Source organism: Parambassis ranga, chromosome 8, assembly GCF_900634625.1.
Source record: "Parambassis ranga chromosome 8, fParRan2.1, whole genome shotgun sequence".
In the NCBI taxonomy this organism is placed as follows: domain Eukaryota; kingdom Metazoa; phylum Chordata; class Actinopteri; family Ambassidae; genus Parambassis; species Parambassis ranga.
In genome coordinates this window covers 14,352,146-14,367,563 of record NC_041029.1, presented here as the reverse complement: position 1 = coordinate 14,367,563, position 15,418 = coordinate 14,352,146, and the positions used below count along the sequence as shown (strand labels likewise).

The 15,418-nt window shown below is 43.2% G+C and overlaps 1 protein-coding gene and 1 non-coding gene across 3 annotated transcripts; both read left to right on the top strand.

Moving 5' to 3' along the window:
- Window positions 1–2,820: 2,820 nt before the first annotated feature.
- Window positions 2,821–2,892, top strand: trnap-agg (transfer RNA proline (anticodon AGG)). The gene has a single exon. It is a non-coding gene; the product is annotated as a tRNA-Pro (tRNA).
- A 3,673-nt stretch (window positions 2,893–6,565) lies between these two features.
- On the top strand, window positions 6,566–15,198 carry LOC114439705 (SEC14-like protein 1). 2 transcript variants are annotated; one of them, XM_028411838.1, is made up of 17 exons: window positions 6,566–6,722; window positions 7,041–7,142; window positions 10,113–10,262; window positions 10,341–10,472; window positions 10,946–11,074; window positions 11,150–11,369; window positions 11,462–11,571; window positions 11,666–11,855; window positions 12,227–12,315; window positions 12,393–12,463; window positions 12,546–12,717; window positions 12,845–12,979; window positions 13,175–13,309; window positions 13,444–13,698; window positions 13,791–13,969; window positions 14,389–14,508; window positions 15,183–15,198. In XM_028411838.1, the coding sequence occupies exons 2-16, from the start codon at window positions 7,080–7,082 to the stop codon at window positions 14,492–14,494; spliced, it is 2,136 nt and encodes a 711-aa protein (XP_028267639.1). In that variant the 5' UTR covers window positions 6,566–6,722; window positions 7,041–7,079; the 3' UTR covers window positions 14,495–14,508; window positions 15,183–15,198. The 2 variants fall into 2 exon arrangements, with proteins under 2 accessions (XP_028267639.1, XP_028267638.1); XM_028411837.1 differs by lacking the exon at window positions 15,183–15,198 and having other exon boundaries at window positions 14,389–15,083.
- Window positions 15,199–15,418: the final 220 nt, after the last annotated feature.

Genomic DNA, 15,418 nt, shown 5'->3' with positions numbered 1-15,418 from the left:
GTAAATTATAGCTTCATTTAAACAGTCAATTTGATGTTTTACAAATGTATTATTTATGTTCTGTTGGACAAGAAACCAGCTTTTGAAATTCAAATGTGGGCACGAAAAACCTCAATCTCAGCTACTGATGTTTCCCTCTGTGCAGGTTAAAGGGGCAATTTGTCAGATTAAAACACTTAAGCCAGTGGAACTGGCCACTGGAAGTCAGTGGAACCACATATCAACTCAGATTAATGTTAGCATTAGCATGTTAGCCTTTCTCGTACCAGTATGGATAAACATCGTCTTACCTCTGTTCTTCACTCCTTCACTTTCAGACTGGGCAAAGACATTTTTCCACTCGTTGAGTTCAAGCAGCAACTTTTAGGGCTCAGACTTGAAGCCCATGCTGAAGTGTCAGAACTTGTAGTTCACACTGCAACCACTGGGGGCTGGCTCCAGAAGCGAGTCATTTCCTATAGACTCCCATGTTAAAATGGCCGACTTCACAGCAGAAATGTTTACAGCCTGGTACAAAAAACCATTTTGGTCTCAAATGATAAGTTATCTTCTAGTGTCAACTGTACGGGGAGTGAATTTTATTTACAACTCACTCGTTTTAAATTATAGTCTGACTTAAAATTACTTAATTCTTTACGGCTGCTGCCAAGCAGTGTCATACAATGACTAGCAAGGCACGCCACAGGCTAGGGTGAAGTGTCTTGCCCAAGAACACACAACAGTGACTAGGGAGGAGTTGGGATCGAACCACCAACCTTCCGGATACTAGACAACCCTGCTATACCCTGCTATACCACTCAAAGCGTTGCCGAGTGACAGGTGGTTGCCGTATCACAGCGTGAGTTCCCTGCTTCCGCGATCGCCCGACCTCCTCAACCCCGCTCGTGCTCCCCCTCTTTGTCAGTATTTGAAGTTTTGGCAGACTGTGATGCTGCTAACATGGCGGCGGTCGGAGTGTCCCGGAGCCTCCCACCAAGCCTCAAAACGGCTCTTCAGAAACAAACGGGTGACGTCACGGAAGCTCTGTCCATAGTTTTTACCGTCAATGGTTATCACAGTCATTATCGCATATCCTCGAACAACACATCCTCGCTTTTTATTGTTACAATAGGTTACGTTTTTTTGCTCCAGAAATGTGGTCGGCTGACGTTACTAGGTGTAAACACCACACATATACAGCACTCTTTGATTTTTCCTGCAGTGTAATCATCAAAAAGACGACCATGATGATGAATTAGCACATTTCACTTGCACTTAAATGACCACAGGAGGGCGACATCAACATGAGTGCTAATCATCACCAGCCACTGTCAGAAACATGAGCCTGGTGACCGCAGGGACGCCTCATGTTAACAGCACTGAGATAAAAACATCCATTAAACAGCTGACTGACTTCAGCCGCTGCCTGAGAACATCACAGATGATGATGATGATGATGATGACGATCCGTCCTTTTAAATCTCCTGAGTGGCTTCCTCGCTGCTCGGCGGCCCCGGCCTCTGCTCGCTCCCTCATTTGAATTTGAAAGGGCAGTGGAAGCATACATCAGGATGATTGATTCTGAGCAGATTGTGGGAAGAGTCGTTTGTCATGTTCTGTCTTTGACTGCAGCCGCTTCGCAATCTGTCCTGATACCAGTCGACCGACACATTAAAGATTCTCTAATTAGCCATTCTCAGATTATCATTACAGTCGAGTCAGAACTGGCTGCTGTAGCTGCAGTGCTGCCGCCTCCCTCCCTGCTTCCCTCACTACGAGTCGTGTGGTTTCTAATATTTCCAACCTTTTTAATAATAAAACTAATAAGCCTGTTTATCTGGAAGAAGCGTAAATATGTGATGTGGTTTTTAGGACAGTCGCTGTCTGCTGGCTCTCTTTAATCCGCTGTGTGAGTGGATTCCTCTCAGATGTAATTATTTTTGCCTGCTGCCAAAACATAACATGGTTTTCTGTCTTGGAGTGGTTTCAGACAGCTAATTTCAAGTTTTCCTGCTCCGCTTGATGTTTCTTTGAACGGGTATGCACTACATGAATCCTCTCAGATGAGAGGCGAGGGATTTCATAAATCAAATCTCCTCTCTGTTTCAGTTTCTGTCCTCAGGGAGCGAACTAGAAGCTGGCACCGTTTGATTTTCTTTTCTTTTTTTTTTTACAGGGATGGATTTCATTACAGTGTAGTGCTGCGGTTACTGGAAAGTGTGGCCGTGCTGATGTTTGGAGGGATGGATGTCTGACACTGAGCTTCAAGGTGTATAACCCCTAAGAGAATACATCACTGTAATAACACAATATTTCTGATGCATGCTAAGGTGGGGATTAAAACCTGCCCTCATGTAGAATGAGATGCAGAGTGATTCTGTTCAACTCTTACAGTGATCAAACAGAAGGTGTTCAGTCATCCTCTGCTTAAACTCCTTAAACTGAGAGGGAGAGAGAGAGAGAGAGAGAGAGAGAGAGAGGCTTTAAGAGGACCCCATCACCATCACCACAGATCCATCACATGATAATTACACAGCGGCACACTGGCACAGAGCTCGGTGTCTCCCAGGAACGTCTCCATGCAGTTATCCCAGTCCAAATCAGTGAGGTCTGCATCAAGGTGATGGTCTCTGTTTTCTGCTGCTGGACCACCTGGAAAAGGGTCACACTGTTACAGGGGCCGACTACACTGATCTCTGAGACAGCTACAGGAGGAGACCAACAAGATCCAGACCACAAATCCACCATCATCCAACACCTGTTCACCTGATCTACACCCTCACACTGACACCTCTCCAACAGGATGGAGGAGGAGCTCAGCGATCATCTGTTTTGTTGTGTGGCTCGTTGGTCTAGGGGTATGATTCTCGCTTAGGGTGCGAGAGGTCCCGGGTTCAAATCCCGGACGAGCCCTGTATTTAAATGTTTCACTACTGTGTATTTAATCTTATTGCAGTGCTGTGAAAGACTGGGAAAACTGGCACCTGTCTTTAATGTATCCTGTCTTTAATGTATCCAGCCTTTTGCCCATTGACAGCAGAGATAGTTTCTAGCCCCACCCCCATAAACCTGAGGAGGACAAAGCTGGATTAGAAAATAGATGGACGGATACATGAGCACCTCAGCTTCTGAACTAAGTATAGAGGTCACATTGAAGGATCTTTCATCTGAGGACACAAACTTATCAATCACCTGGTTTATTATATATATATATATATATATATATATATATATATATATATATATATATATATATATATATATATATATATATATATAGCAACAAATCTATTTATTCTATAAACTCCTTTCTGCTGCTTTGTTGCAATTATTTGACATAAATTCCACTCTAAATTAAGACAAAAAAAAGAATCTTTTTATCCTCTGAGCCCCAAAAACTCACCTCTTGCAGGTTTGTTTCCCTCCAACAGAGGGCTTCTAAAATTCATGGTGCTAATACACAGGCCAGTGTGTGTGTAGGTGTGGGTGGGTGGGTGGGTGTGTGTGTGTGTAGGTGTGTGCGTGTAGATATGTGTGTGTGTGTGTGTAGGTGTGTGTGTGTGTGGGTGTGTTGGAGGAGACCACGCTAAGAAATCATTTTGCTCTTCAGAAACAGTCTCAGACAGCAGCATTTCTATTGCACCAGTTTCTTTCCACTTTAATAAAAACATCCAATAATAAGAGGAATGTGTCTCCTCTGAATGCACAGAAAACACACTGTGTGTGTTCACGGTCACACCAGTCAATCATCTTTTCATGTCTGTTTTATTTGCGTGTGGTGTAATTTAAAAAATATGAACCTGAATTTATCCTGATGATTTTTTAGGTTTAACTGAAGGACTGAGGACCTCTTGTGGACAGTGAGTGAACAGCAGGTCATCACACAGTGCATTAGAGCCACAACTATATCTGCAATGGATGAAAAAAAAAAACTCACACATGTGCTGAAGTGCATTAATTAATTAATTAATTTAATTAGTTAAGGAGGATAATCAATAATGATGAGCCACACTTTATGGTTTTTAAACACTCCATCCTCACCAAGAAAACATAACCAATATTTCACTCCTAGAAAATAGAGCATGTGTTTTTCTGGCCACATCTCTGCATATTGAAGAGGACAGGATCACGATGTGTTTGATATTTTAAATTTGTGTGTTTAAAGATGATCTTTAATTCTTTTAATGTCTAACTTTACCTAAAAACTGAATCTGACCAACAGCTCATAGTGTCAGCAAGACTCAAACCCAAGACTCTTGAGTGAAAGTCCTCCATGCTGCATGTACCTGCTCCACCCCCAGCCTACATCCTTACTCGGACCTGTTGTATGAGTCTCACCATCAAATGTTTCGATCGAATGACTCTTATTGGCCGCTGACTTCAGACTTAAGACCACAGGAGGGCTAACGAGCTAACACTTTCTCTGGTTTTAGGACTCATTCCTGCGGCACCACAAACTTACAAACATACAACAGAAACAACACAACACAGAGGAGGAAATGGTCAAATATGTTCATATAAACCATCATCCAAAATATCTGTGTGCATAGAAACTGGCTGCAGTTCCCCTAGAGGGCGCTGACACAGTGAACGGAGCTGAAGTCATTATTGCTTTTTACGTCATTTAAGCTTAAATATTTTTGTTCATTTTGACATTAATATGTTCGCACAGTTAGCTGATGGATGCTAATTAGTTCAGATTATGACAGGAGAAGCTCCATCAATGAAATATTGTCTCGCTGTGGAAAAAAAAGATTTTTAGATGACCTGTTTTATATTTCTGCCTTCATCACTGCTCAGCTTGTTAATTTTTATTGAGAGTGATGTCTTCCCTCAAGAGGAGGATTAATCTCATCCACATTATTACCATTATTACTCCTTTACACCACAATATTTCTCCATTTTGACTCTGACTGGAGGTCATAACTGTCCTCTAATATTTTAATATTGGTAATTTGTAGTTTTATTGATCAAAGCCTTGTCTGTGCTCGTTATAATTTTATGGCTGAAAGGAGATTTATTTACACTCATGGTCAGCACAATGAACACAACATGCACACGAGGAGTCACTGTGAAGTCTGGGTTTAAGAGAGCAGCACATCCAATGTGCTTCAGTCATTATTAGAGTTAATTAAACAGGATACAGAGTGATGAGCTCTGAGAGGTGACGAGCAGCTCACAGCACACGATCAGCAAAGTTTTTCTCTGGCTCACATCACTGCCAACATCTGAGAGGTGATTATTTTAGTCGGAGCGAGGCGGTGAGTCATTGTGTTTGTGATGTGGGATGCGGCAGGATGTGAAACACAGTCGTCGTCTTTGTATATATGATAGACGGGGATGCTTTTATGGCCCTTGATCATGATTAGAGGTTAAAATGGAGACAACACAACCTTTGACACCAAACAAACAGATCTGTGGAGTTTACAGATGAATTCATGCAGAGACGATGATTTAACTTCACCTTCTTCACCTGCACTGACTTCAATCTTTATTTTTATATTTAAAATGACATTTTATCTTGAAAGGGTCACATCTCTTGTGGTATTTTGTGAAAAATACCAGCTGCAGCTGCACAAAGGTGTGACACTTTAATCAGCTTTCTTTTGCACAGACAGTCGGTGAGAACAGCTTGCACCATGGTAATGTAACTTCTTGCGCCTGAGGCTGATGATGAGGGCGGGAGGGAGGAGAAAAACACCACCACCACCACCACAGTTTATCTGAACTCCACTTCCCTCCTCTCAGGATGTCCCCTGCTGGACTCCCACTACCTTTTGTAGGCTGCCAGATCCAGAAGCTTTGAATGAAGTCACACCAGATGCTGCTTCAGCAGTCTCAGTGTGGGACCAGCTGCATCTCAATGGGATGGGGGAAAAAAGATGGAGGCAAGTGATGACTCAGCATTTACAAACTATCATATCAAACAGGTAAAACTAAACACCAGGAAACTGACGTACAGGGTTGGGGTGTGTTATGAGAATATAAATGATCAATTGTGAGCTTCAAAGTGATGCATAACTGAAGAAATATACCTGTTATAGTCATTATATGTGCTATAATCCTTATTAAAAGGTAAACTCATGAGCAACAAAGTGCAGGAATGAATCTCTACACCTGGGAATGTGTTAGCATGTTAGCACTTCCTGCTTTTTGTCCTGTTATCAGTGTGTTTTTTAGTACGTGGCTAACAAAAGCTCAGCATTTTAGCAACAAGTGGCTATTAACGGAACTGCAAACGTCATCACGTTGTAGAAGACGTCAGCTCGGCAAACTTTGATGATGACGTTGTTTAGTCATGTGACTGTGGTGTTGCGTAGTAATGACCGTAAACGTGTGTTTATTTTCCGTTACTAACCTTCATGAGGGAACAAGAAGCTAACTTCCGGGTTAACCTCCAAAAATGTGGTAAACATTTGTATAAAAATATATAATTTGTTTTAATAATTATTTGCACGTTTAATATAACTAAACTAAAAAGTAAAGATGAGTGCAAAATAAAATAAAATTTAAATTAAAAAAAAATATAGATTTTAGTATCGTCTCTGTAGCAGGACTTCCTGTTTGTGTAGCGGGGCGGAGCTAACGGGCGCTGCTGCTGCTGCCACACACACACACACGGCGCAAACTCAGGCTGCACTTTTCATTCAGTTGTTTACAACATGGGACACTTTATGTTCTCCAGCTGATAATACGGGAGCAGAAACTGTTGAGAGTCGCTGACGCGGTGATTTCTGTCTTCTGTAAGTAAACTTCGCGTCCTCACCTCCGTGTCCGTGTACCATATCCACACCAAAACAAACTTTGACCTGGCTTTATGTGTCCTCACATCATTTAAGCGTTTTTACTGTTACTTTTCTCCCTCTAACTGCCCCCTCCTCTTCTCCTTTATTACTGTACCGACTCTAATTCAGTACAAATTACAGTCATGTGTCTGTCCTCGCTGACCTTTACTCAGCTGATACAACGTTTTACAACACACCAACTGTACTGTACTGGGCACTGACACACACACCCACACACACACACAAACACTGACTGCTGCTTGTTATCCTGTGCAGTGCCTGAACACACAGTCTGCCGGTGACTGAGCTGCAGCCATGGTGCAGGAGTACCAGTCCCCCGTCCGGGTCTACAAGCATCCGTTTGAGCTCATAATGGCGGTGAGTTTGTGTGTGTTTACATTGTGTCCAGCCTGTGACCTGACCTGGTTTTAGAAACCCGGCTAAGTCCAGGTTCTGGACACTGTCACATTTTACACCTTGTCCTGCTCTAATAAAAATAATTACATAAAAAAATACATAGCATTAGCATTAGCATTGCTGTAAAATTAGCTATCATTAAAAAATAAACAACAGATCCATTCAGTGTAGCTAAGTTAGAGCTAGCTTGCTAAGGTTTCCTAGCATGTTCGCTAATATTATCATGAGTGGATATGATATTTGGCAACCTAACATGATGCCAACTTATGTGTTATGTCCAACAATGTAATTCTGCAAAGCTAATGTTGCTAATGATTGTTTGTTTTCATTGAGAGCAAATTACCTGAATTACCTGTTTTTATAGGCTAACAAAGAAACTAGCATCTCATCTCGAAGTGTTGGCTTTTCCATTATTGCAGAAAATGATACTTTACAGGTTAATCTTCACTAGTAAACACAACTTTATGATTATGAAGTAAAGCTGAAATACAAACGCATGTATTTAGCAAACACTGTAAACCATGTAAGCATGTTCACATGGCCACCCACCTGTTAGCAACCACATTTTTAAACATAAACAAACAGTGGTGAGATACTTAGATACGTAGATTTGATGTCGAAGAATGTAAACAGTGAAACCTTTGTGCCATTTTGAAACCTTTCTTAAACACATCTTTGTTTTCCCGGGTCCAGCATGTCCCTATGTTTGCTGAATGTGGATTGATACTACATGGCTGGCTGAGTGATACGTTTACAGCCTTAAAATCTGTGTCTGAGGAGTCTTTGAATCATTGTGTATTACTGCTTTAAATGTAGCTTCAGACAAAAACGTGGATAAAACGTAAGTAAACATGTTTCCAGCTTTATTTACCTGCCATTTGTTCAGGGAAATACTTTGCAAAGTCAACAGAGGTCTGAATTTTCAAGCACTTTCTCACAGTGCTAAAAACGAGATATTCTTTATGTGGATCATTTTTCTTTATGATCCAGATGTGTGGTTGTGTTTGAACCTGCACACTGCATTTCAAAGCTTTACATTTACACGAGAAGAGGAATTCTGGGTAAAATAAGTAGGACACAAGTAAAGAAATGTGTCACACACACACACACATATACATACACACACTCATTCTGCTCCTGGTGGTTCTTGTCTGAAGTTATATATTAAACCAAAGGCTTATGCAATGTCCTCAGAGTCCTTGACTCACTCTGCAGCTGTGACTTCTTCACCACGCTGTACAGTAGAGAGGTACTTTATTCATCCCAAGCTGGGAAAGTTCAGTGTTACAGCAGCAATATACAGGCACTCAGCACACCAAACATAGATCTATAATGGTAAAGAAAACAGTGTAAATACTAGAAAAGGGCATTTCCTGAAGAAAATGCAAGTTTGATTGCTGCAGCTGAAGCATTGCTTTGAATGCTGATGTGAAGGATTGATCTGAACTGCTGGAGAATCAGAGCAATTCAGAGCTTTGTATGCCACTGTTTGTCAACCTGTCACCATGGTAACAGCAGAGGAGACCTCAAAAACCACTCCAACTTTGAGAGTCTTTTGTGCGGAAACGATTCAGAATTAGAAAATTTGGAATACAAGTTTGATAGAGCAGCATCTAATGAGCGTTTTAAGACTAAAATGGAGTCTGTAGGACTTATTAGTTTGATTGCCTAGCAACGGCAATCAAACTAATTATTTAAAAGAAAGCAGAGATATCTAATATATGTACAAATACAATAGTGTGCAAAATTTCAGTCAAAAAGTTATCTATGACACAAAGATGAGGTCTTATGGACTGAGGCAGGAAAGATTTCCTGTAACGGTCCTTAAGACCGACGAAGCTGTGTGTCCGGTACAGGGTGGAGAGGGTGATAAGGTAACCTGTAGGATTAACACCTACACAGCCACCCAAATTAACTCTGCAGGTCTGAAGTTGAACGTTCAGGCCGGTGAAAACTCCTCCTCCTCCTCCTCCTTTCTGATTATTGCCCCCAGCAGCTGGTTATCACTCCATCTAAATATTACTGAGTGTTTAACCAGTGACATCATGCTTGTCCTTTGCCTGACACCTCCCTATGACTCTGCTGGGCCTTTATGTAATAGAACTACAGCAGATTAGGTTTTATATAATCCAACTGTAAATGGCTGACAGCTGTTGAAATGTGTTTAATCAATTCCACCTGAGGAAACAAAAACAGGAGGGGCATGATGTCAGCTTGTTTGCAGCCTGTGAAGCACATTGTGTGGCAGTTCAATGCTGCTTATTTACCAAGGAAACATTTCCCCATTTGTTGTCTCAGTGATAAATAATTTCACCTTATTGATTGGATTGCTCTGGCGCTCTGTCGATCTATCACTGTTTCTGAAAGACCAGGCCTTGAGTGTGTGCTTGGAGAGAACTATTGAACATGCACTGAGGTTCAGTTACAGACTACTTTCTAGTAGTTTTTAGCTCTTCCAGCTTGAGCCTGAGAAATAACACTGAATGACTTGCCTCTCACTTTTCCTCAAGGGTGATTGATTTAACACTTTGAGGGATTATGCAGAAAGTCTGCTTATGATTATTTTGTGTTGTATCACACAGTGAAATAGGTGTTCCTGGTCACCAGGTTCATTCTGTTTTATGTGAGCTGTGGTGCTTCTAGTTACATAGACAGAAGGCTGTTGTTGCAGATCCTGAAACACCTGTTCATTGACTTGATCAATATTGACAGGTGAGGCTCAGTCAGAGTGGACAGATGCTCCGAGCAGTAAAACACAGGCCAATTACTACTTGTAAAAGCTGCAGGTTTCTGCTGTGCACAGCACATTAAAGCTTGTTCCAGACTGTTAAATTCATTCTATCCAATCACATGATGCTGGGTACATGTAACCCTCTTTTAAGGATCCTTCTTATTGTCACTTTACTTTTTCTTATGTAAATATTTATTCAGGCTTATGCGAGGCGGTTTCCAAAATGCCCGCTGATCCCTGTGTTTGTGGACAGTGAGGTCATCAACCAGAGTCAAAGTAGCGATGGAGCGCTGGTGGTCACAGAGCGCCGCTGCACCATCGACATCGAGGCCCCACGACTTCTCAAACGGGTAGGTCTCTCTCCGGATCAACGCCCGGGAATCGATCAGCAGATAATCTAATCAGGTTATTTCCTTGTCTGCATGTAGATCGCCGGTGTCGACTTCCTTTACTTTATCCAGAAGAACACCCTGAACCGCAGGGACCGGACCCTCCACATCGAGGTCCACAATGAGAGCTTTTCCAACAGAGTCATTGTCCATGAGAGCTGCAGCTACTCGGTGAGTCTGTCAGAGCTTTAGGTCTTTGCTGTTTTTCCTTTTACTGCTGCTGCTGTGGATGGCACAGGGCTCTGCCTAAAGCAGAGACAGAGTGTTTGATGCATGAATTATTCATCCTGGATGATCCTCCTGCAGTGAGCTCAGGGCACTGAACAGCCAGGTGTTTTTAGAGTCTGTGTTATTTCAGTCACCGAAGCAGCAAAAGTTTTCTGACTTTCACCACCATCGGTATAATATTTTCCATGCACTGCTCAACGTTAGTCTGACAGTGGCTGAAATGTTTTATTTTTTTAATCACTTTCAACACATCTGTATTGATAAATACGCGCACACATGATCACAACACCAAGTTTGGGTATTAGCAGATTTCTGCTGTTAGCATAAACACATCATACAATATACAGTACAATACTCTTGACAGTTGACCATCCAGCCGTGTACCTATTGTTGCACTTTTATCTTCTGGTGCACAGGTTCATCCAGAGAACGAGGACTGGACGTGCTTCGAACAGACAGCCAGTCTGGATATTAAGTCTTTCTTTGGATTTGAGAGCACAGCAGAGAAGATAGCGATGAAACAGTACGCCAGCAGCATTAAGAAGGTTTGCACACTTCATCTGACTCTCTGCGATGTACATCAGCGGTACAGATTTGTCTAATGTTCTCTTCTTTTTTAGGGTAAAGAAATTATAGAGTACTACCTCAGAGAGCTGGAGGAAGAAGGAGTCACTTATGTACCTCGCTGGACATCGCCTGGCGTCTCTGACACTTCTGGTTCGGGCCTCAAGCTGCCACCAACCTCTGCTGCCAGAGCCATCCCTGTGAAGAGAACTGAGGACGGGCTGCTCAGTAAGGACCCGGCCTGCACCATGGAGCTGGTGGTCGGGTCATCTGATGGTCAGTTTGCACGCAGTAGGTTCTTGAGTTGAGCCACCACTGGAAATACATGCAAAGCGCTAACTTTCCACTAAATGTGTTCTGGTCTTTAGACAAGCTGGACGCTGACTACATCAGGCGTTACCTCGGTGATTTGACGCCTCTGCAGGAGAGCTGCCTCATTCGGTTGCGGCAGTGGCTTCAGGAAACCCACAAGGGCAAGGTCACATACACACAAACACGTTTATATTATTTTTAGACCTCTGGTTGGAAGGTTTTCTTTACGTTTTCAACCTCTGCCTGTCTGCCGTGCACAGATTCCAAAGGATCAGCATGTGCTGCGCTTCCTCAGGGCCAGAGACTTCAACCTGGACAAGGCCAGAGAGTTCCTGTGCCAGTCGCTTACCTGGAGGAAGCAGCATCAGGTGGACTTCCTGCTGGACACGTGGCAGTGCCCACAGCTGCTGCAGGAGTATTACACCGGCGGCTGGCACCACCATGACAGAGGTACTGAGCTGGCAGTTTCCTCCTTTATTTCACAGGTTATTGCTGCTGTTGTTGTTTATACTGAAAGTGAACACTTGTCAGTCACAAGGCACATGGGGGCTCTGTGTTTATGTAGTTCACTGCCAGTTAATTATTGTCAGAGCACCTGCTGCTGCGGTTCCCATGTTTGAAAGCATTCAGCTCAGCTGATCCTGAACACAGGAAGTGACCTTTGAATGCTAAATCAATACAGAAGGGCTTTGTGTGGAGAGACAGGTGGTGGGTGTACAAGGAGGAATACACAGCATTATAGATATTACCAATAATTTATTGCAAATTAGAACAGCATTAAAATCTTTCTTTCAGTTTTCTTGTGTCTGTGTTTTTTTTAGATGGGCGTCCTCTGTACATCTTGCGTCTGGGTCAGATGGACACTAAGGGTTTGGTACGAGCGTTGGGAGAAGAGGCACTGCTGAGACAGGTGACATGAACACATGAACAACATTTAGAACCGGAGTCCTTCAGCATTGATGCTACAACTTCCTGACTGTGACTCAGGTCCTGTCCATCATCGAGGAGGGGCTGAGACGCTGCGAGGAAAACACCAGAGTGTTTGGTCGACCAATCAGGTGCCTGAGTTATTTCAGTCATTCGGTGTTTCACTGGTCGGTGGTTGTACTCATGTGTTGTCTGCTTTAATTCGTGGCTCAGCTGCTGGACGTGTCTGGTGGATCTGGAGGGGCTGAACATGCGTCACCTGTGGAGACCCGGTGTGAAGGCTCTGCTGAGAATCATCGAGGTGGTGGAGGCCAACTACCCTGAAACACTGGGCCGCCTGCTCATACTGAGAGCTCCCCGAGTCTTCCCAGTGCTCTGGACTCTGGTGAGAGGCAAACCACGTGATGATATAATAAATTTATGATTGATTAAAAATACCATTATGGAACCATTCATTCTTTATGCATGAATACTTGATTGATTCAGTTCATAATAGCCGACCCTGTTTCCAGATCAGCCCTCTGATTGATGAGAACACTCGTAAGAAGTTCCTTGTTTACGCTGGAAACGACTACCAGGGTCCAGGAGGGCTTCTGGACTACATTAACAGAGAAATCCTCCCAGACTTCCTTGGAGGGGACAGCATGGTGAGTCATGGTCATCCATAGTTATTCAAAGTCTGTGTGTGGACACTTAAGTCCAGCAGACATGAAGAATACAGGTCTTTGTGGAAGTCTGCATCTTAGACCTCCAGAAACGGTCCAAGAGCATTCAAACCCTGTAAGAAGAACACGGAGGCACTATTTAAAGGAATAATTCAACATTTTCTCTGCCCTCTACAGTGTGACATCCCTGAGGGAGGACTGGTCCCCAAATCTCTGTACAGGACAGCAGAGGAGCTGGAGAGTGAAGAAAACCACCTCCTGTCTGACTCCATTTATAAGAGTGCCAGCATCTTTAAGGGAGCTCCATATGAGGTGCAGTCTGTTCAGCAGATTCTATGGTTTAGATGATGGTGCCACCACCTGGAGCAAATCTGCAGTGCATGTAGATGACTGTTTAATGACCTGCAGCCTGCTGTGGTGTGTGTGTTGCTTACGTCCTCCTGCAGCTGCTGATCGAGATCACAGAGGCCTCCTCTGTCATCACCTGGGACTTTGATGTGTCCAAAGGAGACGTCGTCTTCAACATCTACCATTCCAAGAGGGCCCCTCAGCCCCCAAAGAAAGACACGCTGGCAGCCCATGGGATCACCTCTCTGGGTGCTGCTGTTAATGCCCAGCTGATTGACAGGAGCTGGGTGCTGGGGCAGGACTACAGCATGGTGGAGAAGGCCCTCACCTGCAGGGAGGGAGAGAGCATACAGGTGAGGGAGAGGGTACATTTAAATGAGGTGAAGCTCTTATTGCTGCCTCAAGCTAATCATTCATTTTAATTTATTCATTTCTGTTAAAACAGGGCTCCCACATAACACGCTGGCCCGGCTTCTACATCCTGCAGTGGCGCTTCCACAGCTCAGCAGCCTGCGCCGCCTCCAGCCTGCCCCGCGTGGATGATGTTCTGGCCTCTCTGCAGGTCTCCTCCCATAAGTGCAAGATCATGTACTACACCGAGGTGCTGGCCTCCCATGACTTCAGGTCAGTTTATCCCACTCAGCTTCAGTCCTTTGGCTCTGTCATGTTTTCTTTGTGTTGTTGTAGCAAAAACTAGCAGGTGGTCGGGGATGGGACACCTTTGATCACAGCCATAAACTAAAAATAAAAATAAGAAAGAGTTGCTGGACTTTGAACTTTTTGATGGTCCTTGAATGCATCATGTTAGTTGGAAAATATAAAGTCATGATAGTTTGCTTTATTCTTTGTGTCTTAATTAAACATTCTTGGAAAATAAAGAGTTTGTGCTGCCAAGATTCTGTAAAAACTATAAACAAACAGAACATCCATGAAGCCACAAATGACTCACAAGTGACCAGCAGTCACAAAATTCAGAGTTTATGGGTTGAACAATCCAAGGACAATGACAATTATGAGTTGACCTTGTGTTTTGTTATCTTCAGGGGGTCCATGACCAGCCTGGAGTCCTGTCAAAGTGGGTTTTCACAGCTCAGCGCTGGCACCACCTCTTCAATCCAATCAAACGCCAGTTCCTATATGTCAAGGTAGCATCTGTCCAGCAGGTGACGTCCACCTCTGTCTGTGCCTTAAAGAGTGTTTGTAGATCATTACAGTATATTTAAATTTAGTCTGAGAAATGAAGTTGAGGATGTTGTTTTGTTATTGTTGTATTTTTGTGTCATTCCTATGAAGCAGTAGACGTTTTAATGTGTTCGACGTGTACATGTTTAGATGTGTCATTACCTCTGTTGTCCAGCAGATGTCAGTGTCCTCTGTGAGTAGAGCTGCTCAGCTCTGCAGTATTCTCTTCTTCTGGTCTTCCAGAGAATCTGAAGGAGAAATGTCTTAAAAAAAAAAGGATTTATCACAGAGAGATTAATATTAATGTCTTCTGAGTGACTGTTTAGAGCAGCATCTGAAATAATCAAAGACAGCAGTGCTTATTCATCCTTTACAATGATAGGTGAAATTTTTTAACATGCTACACGTCGTCCAGACTTCATGTTTTTGGGCTTGTTCGCCTGCTGAGTTTTCTGATGCAGCTTATTTGAATGCACCAGTGTGATCTGGCACAGGCCCAGGTAGACAACTGATTTACATAAAACTTTAATTTCCATAAACTTATCAGATGCTTCCAGCTACAGCTTAATTGAATTTTTCTGTGTTGTGTGTTTTTTTTTTCCTCCTGGGTTTGCAAACTTGTGTCATGTCGCTGCTCATCCCGACACAATTCAAGAGTCAGGTGCAGTTTTCTGAGGGGCCGACTGAACCGGAGCCAGACCTCCAGCTGGTGTGTCAGGGTTGTTAGAAAGAGGAAGTGCGCTGCCAGAAGCTTATTTACTGAATTACTCAGTTCGCTCTAATGACCTCCCAAGACCCACATTGCCTAATAGCGCCTCTCTCTCTCTCCTGATGTGCTTAATTTGCTATGAAAACCTCTTCTTCACTAGCAGATTTAAAGCTGTATTTACA